Below are 9,133 nucleotides of genomic sequence, written 5' to 3'. Positions count from 1 at the left end.
AGAAGAAGAAGCCATGTTGTTAAAGTAGCAGTGAAGACTCTTTAGTGCCGCTGAAGCTCCGAGTCTTCCGGACTCGGGTCGCCCTGAATACCCGGAGAAGATGAGCTGCGGACCGGACGTTTCACGCAGAGACCCGCAGGAGGACTTCCAGCTGATCCAGCGGGTCGGCAGCGGGACGTACGGTGACGTGTACAAGGTACGGACGGTGACGTCACAGCTACTGACTCTGTTAGCAACAAACAACAACAATGATCAATAATGACATCACACGTCTATAACTGATGACGCTATTTATTTATTTAAATGTTAAACACCGACATCAAAGAACAATAACATCGTAATAACATCAAACAACGAAGAATCAATTATTAAGTCAAATACACTGAATAATTCAACTCAGCTCAGAGATATAAATATATATATATATGATGTGGTATTATATTCAGTGTACATGGTAATACACTGCATACAGTCCATCGGGTTTAATCATCATGTTCTTCTCCTCACACACCTGCACATAGAAGACATGAGGTCAGATGTCTCCATAGACTTCAATGGTTTCTAAAACAACATGATTCAACGTTTAACACGCAGACTAAACGCTGCACGTTACTGAGCCAAAGGCACATTCTGACAGCTAATTAAGTCAACGCTTAACTTTCAGGAGCGTTTCGGGGTTCAGATGTTATAATGGGTGTGTATTGCGCGGCTCGTTAAGAGCTAGAGTGATGACATCACGGTCAGAGTGATGACATCACGGTCAGAGTGGAGCGGAGCAGCAAGATATTCTGTGATTTCTACGAACAAATTGTGACTTCACCTACGTCCGCTGGGTCCTAAGTCACTCCTAGCATGTTTTCCTTGCTTCCTTCCATGCATCCTTGGTGAGAGGAAAAGGAGACATGTCCCCCTTAGAGGTTGGTGCCGGACTCCTCGTCCTCTGAGGAGGATCCGTTGGGACCTTTCATCCTGAGGAGGAATCCCTCTGGAATGTTGTCTCCTCTCCTCTCTGTAGCGGTCAGGAGGAGTCTCCTTGTCTCCTTGTCTCTCCTTGGTGACTGAGGCCTCATGGGAAATCTCAGGTGACTCTCAGAGTCAAAACTCAAAGTGACGGCAGAAAAAAAATGAAAGTTCACCGTTAAGCTGATCAATAATTCAGCGTGTCCCCGCTGGACTCTGGTGCTTCCTGTAACACGACCCCCCCCCCCCACACACACACACACACACACACACACACACACACGCACACACACACACGCACGCACGCACGCACGCACGCACGCACGCACGCACGCACGCACGCACGCACGCACGCACACACACACACTCTGTCTCTCAATGTGTGTGTCAAATACTGTGATTGTGTCTCACCCACCCAGTCCCACCCTTTCAAAATAAAAGCCCCTCAGAGTACCTGTATCTTTACATGAAGCTCAGAATGTGTCTCAAACACAGACGTGTTGAACCGCTAACATTGTGTGTGTGTGTGTGTGTGTGTGTGTGTGTGTGTGTGTGTGTGTGTGTGTGTGTGTGTGTGTGTGTGTGTGTGTGTGTGTGTGTGCTGCGACGTCTTGGGGCAGAATGTTCTCCTGATCATATTTTGAGATATTCATGTGCAGAAGGAGCTCTAGATGTCGTGTGAACGTTGTACTGACTCGAAGCATTTAGCTCGTAGCTTTTGATTCCGGTTTGAAAGCTGTCAATCAAACTGTGGACCAACCGGGTCACTGCCCTGCTCAGAGGGCCCCGGGCAGCAGCAGCAGCTTCACTGATCAATACCTGGGGTCCGTTTCCCACGATCCTCTGCTCTGACTCGTCATTAGCATTTATAGCATCAGACCCCGTCACAAGGTATCGATCTTCATCCTGAACGGGGGGATTATCATGAGCTGTGTTTTAATTAACACTCAGTCAGTGTTAGAGAGCTGAGGCTGCAGGATGTAGAGGTCAGAGGAGGAGGAGGAGGAGGAGGAGGAGGAGGAGGAGGAGGAGGAGGAGGAGGAGGAGGAGGAGGAGGATCGATCCTCCATCAGGTCTTCAGATCCTTGCAGACACATTTTCACCTTCTGTTCCACAAGAAGAAGATCAGAATAAAACTATTATTTAATGATCTAAAATGTCACATTTCAACATAAATGTGAGACTGTCAGCACTTCCTGCAGCGGTTTCACAATAAAAGTCTTCATGACTCGTCTATTAATCATCTGTGATTAGAATCTGTATTGATAATCATCTTATTGATTAGTTATGACAAGGACTGAACTGTGTTGAACCAACACACACACACACACACACACACACACACACACACACACATGCTGCTCTAAAGGTGTGTGAGCCCAGAGGACGCTTTTATTGATCTGTGTGTGTGTGTGTGTGTGTGTGTGTGTGTGTGTGTGTGTGTGTGTGTGTGTGTGTGTGTGTGTGTGTGTGTGTGTGTGTTCTGAGGTTGCAGCCTGACTGAAAAATGTCGATGACAACAAATAATAAACAGTAAACTGATGATGATGAAATAATTTCTCTCGTTCTCAGGCAAGAAGAGTCAGAACTGGAGAACTGGCTGCCATCAAAGTCATCAAACTGGAGCCTGGTAGGAATCAAACCAGCAACCTGCTGCAGCAACATGTCACTGCATGATGTCACTGCATCATGTCACTGCATGATGTCACTGCATGGTGTCACTGCATGGTGTCACTGCATGATGTCACTGCATCGTGTCACTGCATGATGTCACTGCATCGTGTCACTGCATGGTGTCACTGCATGGTGTCACTGCATCGTGTCACTGCATCGTGCCACTGCATGATGTCACTGCATCGTGCCACTGCATCGTGCCACTGCATCATGTCACTGCATCATGTCACTGCATCATGTCACTGCATCATGTCTGAATATCATGCCACTGCATCATGTCACTGCATCATGTCACTGCATCGTGTCTGAATATCATGCCACTGCATCATGTCACTGCATCATGTCACTGCATCGTGTCTGAATATCATGTCACTGCATCATGTCACTGCATCATGTCACTGCATCGTGTCTGAATATCATGCCACTGCATCATGTCACTGCATCATGTCACTGCATCGTGTCTGAATATCATGCCACTGCATCATGTCACTGCATCATGTCACTGCATCGTGTCTGAATATCATGCCACTGCATCATGTCACTGCATCATGTCACTGCATCGTGTCTGAATATCATGTCACTGCATCATGTCACTGCATGATGTCACTGCATCGTGTCTGAATATCATGTCACTGCATCATGTCACTGCATCATGTCACTGCATCGTGTCTGAATATCATGCCACTGCATCATGTCACTGCATCATGTCACTGCATCGTGTCTGAATATCATGTCACTGCATCATGTCACTGCATCATGTCTGAATATCATGTCACTGCATCATGTCACTGCATCGTGTCTGAATATCATGCCACTGCATCATGTCACTGCATCATGTCACTGCATCGTGTCTGAATATCATGTCACTGCATCATGTCACTGCATGATGTCACTGCATCGTGTCTGAATATCATGTCACTGCATCATGTCACTGCATCATGTCACTGCATCGTGTCTGAATATCATGCCACTGCATCATGTCACTGCATCATGTCACTGCATCGTGTCTGAATATCATGTCACTGCATCATGTCACTGCATGATGTCACTGCATCGTGTCTGAATATCATGCCACTGCATCATGTCACTGCATCATGTCACTGCATCATGTCACTGCATCATGTCACTGCATGATGTCACTGCATGGTGTCACTGCATCGTGTCACTGCATCATGTCACTGCATCGTGTCTGAATATCATGCCACTGCATGATGTCACTGCATCATGTCACTGCATGATGTCACTGCATGATGTGTGATAGATCCTCTACAGTGAATACTGATCAGTGGTTCATTCTCTGGAGAGCAGGAAGCAGATCAGGACAATATGATTCGTAATCTTGGGTGACCAGTGCCGCGTTTTAAGGCGGACTAGTGGTTAAGCTTCTTTTAAGGTGGACTGGAGGTGAGGCTGGTCACTGGCAGAAGTTATCTGTTTTAAGGTGGACTGGAGGTGAGAGTATTGATCGGTGCTGTTGTCTGTGCTCTGCTGACTAAGCAGCCATCTCCGTCCTGCAGGAATATATAAATAGAATCAGTTGAAGTCGATTAGAATGAATGAGTCACTCTGATCAAACTACAGTATAATCATTAAATAAGAAAATCACTGCAGAGTTAAAACAGTCGGTGTGATCGGCTCCACTGAAACATCCGATCACAGAGTCCACACAGTTAGTTTGGATGAGCTCGGTGGTCTTAGTATGGATGGATGTTTATGAAAACATCAAGCTGTCATGAGGGACGACAGTGAGACCTCTTCCTCTGACATGAGCTCACAGCAGAGCTTCTTCTTCTTTTAATGAGACGTTACATAAATCCTCCGTATTTATTCTGATCAGCTGGAGGCTTTAATGAGGCCCGAAGCCTCCGGCAGCAACAAAGACTCTTTGTTCTCTCTCTGAGCGTTTCTGTGAACACCTTCATCCATGGACAAAATAATAGAAACACCTAGACTCTGTCTGCATACTGAGCCGGTGATGGTGATGATGATGATGATGATGATGATGATGAGTTTACCAGCTGAACGTCCAGATTCATTCAGTAACCACAGCTGTCCTAACCGTTGTTTTCATTATTGATGTATTATTTTCTCGATTAATTAAAAATGCCCGTGATGAACTGAAATGACGAGCTGGAACACAAACCGACATCAATGATTATCCCGTAGTGATTGGCTGCTGACTAATCAAGGAATCGGTGTATCGACAGAACTCGTCACGTAACAGATTGTAGTCGAACAAAACCTGACTTCTCAGATTTGAAGTTTAAATATTTCAAACTGATATTCAGAACTGTGTTAATTTGTGTTTAATCACCTGAAAATAAGAATTGTTGTGTTTTCGTTAACTAAGAATGAGTCTTTTATATCTACATGTTTCTACGGGAGCCCAGAGCGGACAAACCAAAGAGAGTCTTTCTCGTTGTTATGTTCCCTAAAGGCCACCGTAGTTCTCCAACACGCTGGGATAAACTAAATCCTGCACACTGGTCCTTGAAGTGATTAATTCAAGATTCAACATGTGGAAAGAGTTCATATCGTAGACGACAGTTTCGTATCGTAGACGACAGTTTCGTATCGTAGACGACAGTTTCGTATCGTAGAGGACAGTTTCGTATCGTAGACGACAGTTTCGTATCGTAGACGACAGTTTCGTATCGTAGACGACTGTGTCGTATCGTAGACGACTGTGTCGTATCGTAGACGACAGTTTCGTATCGTAGAGGACAGTTTCGTATCGTAGACGACAGTTTCGTATCGTAGACGACAGTTTCGTATCGTAGAGGACAGTTTCGTATCGTAGACGACAGTTTCGTATCGTAGACGACAGTTTCGTATCGTAGACGACAGTTTCGTATCGTAGACGACAGTTTCGTATCGTAGACGACTGTGTCGTATCGTAGACGACTGTGTCGTATCGTAGACGACAGTTTCGTATCGTAGACGACTGTGTCGTATCGTAGACGACAGTTTCGTATCGTAGACGACAGTGTCGTATCGTAGACGACAGTGTCGTATCGTAGACGACTGTGTCGTATCGTAGACGACTGTCGTTAGTAAATATGTTACAACTGTGTGTGTGCTTCTTATTCATGTGTGTGTGTGTGTGTGTGTGTGTGTGTGTGTGTGTGTGTGTGTGTGTGTGTGTGTGTGTGTGTGTGTGTGTGTGTGTGTGTGTGTGTGTGTGTGTGTGTGTGTGTGTGTGTGTGTGTGTGTGTGTGTGTAGGTGAGGACTTTGCGGTGGTCCAACAGGAGATCCTGATGATGAAGGACTGTAAACACTCCAACATCGTGGCGTACTACGGCAGCTACCTCCGGTAACCTTTACAATGACGACACACAGTCTGACACAAAAACGTAGAGAAAAGTTTGTTCATTGATCTAAATGTGTGTGTTTGTGTGTGTAGCAGGGAGAAGCTGTGGATCTGTATGGAGTTCTGTGGAGGAGGATCACTGCAGGACCTCTACCACAGTAAGTGTTTTAACTAGTGCTGGGCATTTGTAATCGGGATTAATTAATCTCATTATGTTAAAGTTCATAATGAATCTAAAGTAGTGTGTTGAGCTCTTGTATGTTAAAGTGCTGCTCTATGAACTAAAGGTCAACAACCTTTGGTTTAAACACGTTAAACTCATCAGCTTCTTGTTAACAGCAGGATTCTCTTCACACAGCAGCAGTTATAACACAGTTATAATGATTCTGATCATAGATATTCAGCGTGTTCACAACTTTATCTTCATGTGTGTCAGAGATGAATTTAAATATACATCTTAACCTGAAACCTCTCTACGTCATGTTTTAATGTTTGTTAAACTCTCAGTAGTGATAACTAAATGATGTGATTATTATACATATTACAAACTAAACACTTTAAAAACTCTAAATATGTATTTTAATATTGTCACTGTTGTAAATTGTTTGATTGCATGATTTACTTTTATTGTGAAGAGCATGAAAACGGAAGTGCTTTTACTTTGAAGAGACAGGAAGTAGAATGGTACGTGTTCTTGACGCTAACAATGTTGATGATACGTAGAAAACCACATGTCGGGTTCTGCCCGGTTCTTGTGTTAAAAATGTCTGCTTAACAATCAATAAATAAAACAGCGTTAACGCGATAATAACGCGTTAACTTGCCCATCACTAGTTTTAATACCACGTACGTGTTTTTATTTTTATTTCCTCTGCTGGTTTGTGATCACATGATGTTTCCTCTGGTTTGTGATCACATGATGTTTCCTCTGGTTTGTGATCACATGATGTTTCCTCTGGTTTGTGATCACATGATGTTTCCTCTGGTTTGTGATCACATGATGTTTCCTCTGGTTTGTGATCACATGATGTTTCCTCTGGTTTGTGATCACATGATGTTTCCTCTGGTTTGTGATCACATGATGTTTCCTCTGGTTTGTGATCACATGATGTTTCCTCTGGTTTAACTTTCCTGCAGCTGTTTGAAGGCCACAAACCTCTGAACTCTGCTCGGTAATGAGAGCGTTTTCGATGTGAGGGCGTCCATCTTTAAATCTCTGAACGCACACACACACACCCGTCAGCTGTCCTGTTGCCATGACAACGCCCACGCCTGCCTTCACATCCGTTGCTCATTAAGGCCGAGCCGGAGGCGTCAGGGAGCCTTAATGAGGCCCCCAGCGGTGAGATGCCGGCCGCTCGGTTTCATTAAACCGTTAAACCACCAGAGCCACCAACCACCACCGCACTGCCCCCCCTGCTGGTCTGAGACTTCGCTGGGCCCCCCTGCAGAGAGAGGAGGAGGAGGAGGAGGAGGAGGAGGACCACAGACAGACTCCCTGCAGTCAGATAACGATTTAAACAGATTTAAACTCACTTCAGTCAGAAAGGAAGCCTCACACACACACACATCTGAACCTTTGTCAGACCATGTTGTAGCTCCGCCTCCTGCCTGCAGGTGTGTTTTCACCTGCAGATGAAGTGATCATCGCTTCATCGACCCCCCACCCTACGGTGGGGGGTCTATGAACCACCACCCTTTGGATACCTCGGAGATATTGTCAGCCCAGACACTAAGCTATTTGCACTGGGGTCAGCTAGCGAGAGGCCTGCGGGTCAAGGTTGGCTAGCGGGCTGCAGGCTAACTGCTGCTAGGCCGGACCGGAGGCTGTGGGTAGCAGACAGTCGAGCACATGTTGGACACATGTTTTTGTTCCGTTGTGTGAATGTTTAAAGAAAATGTAGAGACATATACAGGAAACGGGGTGTGACAGCCGACGTGTGTCCCAGCATGCACTGGTCCAGAGGCGGGGTCTGCATGCTGGTGTGATGACTAAACGTTTGGTTCTGTGGTTTTCTCTTTCAGTAACTGGTCCACTGGCCGAGTCCCAGATCGCGTACGTTCTACGGGAAACACTGCAGGTAACATCCAATCAGAATCCTAGACCCTCCAGGTTCTGTCCAATCAGAATCCTAGACCCTCCAGGTTCTGTCCAATCAGAATCCTAGACCCTCCAGGTTCTATCCAATCAGAATCCTAGACCCTCCAGGTTCTATCCAATCAGAATCCTAGACCCTTCAGGTTCTATCCAATCAGATTCTTAGACCCTCCAGGTTCTGACAGTGAGTGTGTTCTACAGGGACTCTTCTACCTGCACAGCAAAGGAAAGATGCACAGAGACATCAAGGTGAGCTTAATGATAATAATAATAATAATAATGAACCAGTGAACTGTATCTTTTCTAGCCGTGTGGTTTAGCGTAGCTACAGCAGCGAGCTAACCCTTTGTGTGTTTTCTGCAGGGGGCGAACATCCTGCTGACTGATAACGGATACATCAAACTAGGTCAGTGTGACGCACCTGTCAGGGTTAGTAACGTCATGAACAGACCCCGCCCACTGACTGGCCCCTGGGAGGTAATGGGCGGGGCTTGTGAGGAAGTGCTGAGTCGTGGTTACATCGCGTTGACCCGTCCTCGAGCACACTCATCACTGGATGTCACGAGACGAGCTGCAGAGCGACTGATGTTCGTCTCTGATCAATCAAGTAGAATGAGCTGAATGCATCAGTGAGAACAGGTTTCATGTGCACCAGAACGTTTAATAGCTTCTGCCTTCAGATGAGTTTGAACCGATCAGAGACACGAACTATACGCGTGATGACTCGTGACCGAGTCTCTACCGAGTCTCTACCGAGTCTCTACCGAGTCTCTACCGAGTCTCTGAGACATGATGCTGCTGCACTTCAAAGATCAAGAAGCAGACATGTTTCATATTTTGATGTTTTAAAACTTTTAAACTCTTCTAACTCTAAAGATAATAAAACATTCTGCTTCATAATATTTATATTTATACTTTTACTTTATACATGAAGCTTTCTGTTTGTGCACTTTTTCATTCCGTCATCTGAACAATAATGATACATAATGCATGACACCACACACACACACACACACACACACACACACACACACACACACACACACACACACACACACACACACACACACACATACACATTTAACTTATG

General features: G+C 45.4%; 1 protein-coding gene across 5 annotated transcripts in view; it reads left to right on the top strand.

The window, feature by feature from the left end:
• LOC306696478 (mitogen-activated protein kinase kinase kinase kinase 3-like) overlaps positions 1 to 9,133 on the top strand; it is a 30,411-nt gene continuing 21,278 nt past the window's right edge. For all 5 annotated transcript variants that reach the window (XR_013767100.1, XR_013767101.1, XM_079160102.1 and 2 more), the window contains exons 1-7: positions 1 to 196; positions 2,533 to 2,590; positions 5,858 to 5,948; positions 6,039 to 6,103; positions 7,971 to 8,026; positions 8,245 to 8,292; positions 8,407 to 8,449. Coding sequence is in view for 3 of the 5 variants with exons in the window: in XM_079160102.1 (XP_079016228.1) it covers positions 101 to 196; positions 2,533 to 2,590; positions 5,858 to 5,948; positions 6,039 to 6,103; positions 7,971 to 8,026; positions 8,245 to 8,292; positions 8,407 to 8,449 (457 nt within the window). In the remaining 2 variants the exon portion in view is untranslated. The remainder of the gene's footprint in view (positions 197 to 2,532; positions 2,591 to 5,857; positions 5,949 to 6,038; positions 6,104 to 7,970; positions 8,027 to 8,244; positions 8,293 to 8,406; positions 8,450 to 9,133) is intronic.

The sequence above is a fragment of the Pholis gunnellus genome (genome assembly GCF_910591455.1).
Source record: "Pholis gunnellus genome assembly, chromosome: 5".
Classification (NCBI taxonomy): domain Eukaryota; kingdom Metazoa; phylum Chordata; class Actinopteri; order Perciformes; family Pholidae; genus Pholis; species Pholis gunnellus.
Note: the sequence above shows the minus strand (reverse complement) of the source record. Positions and strands in the feature narration are given on the sequence as shown.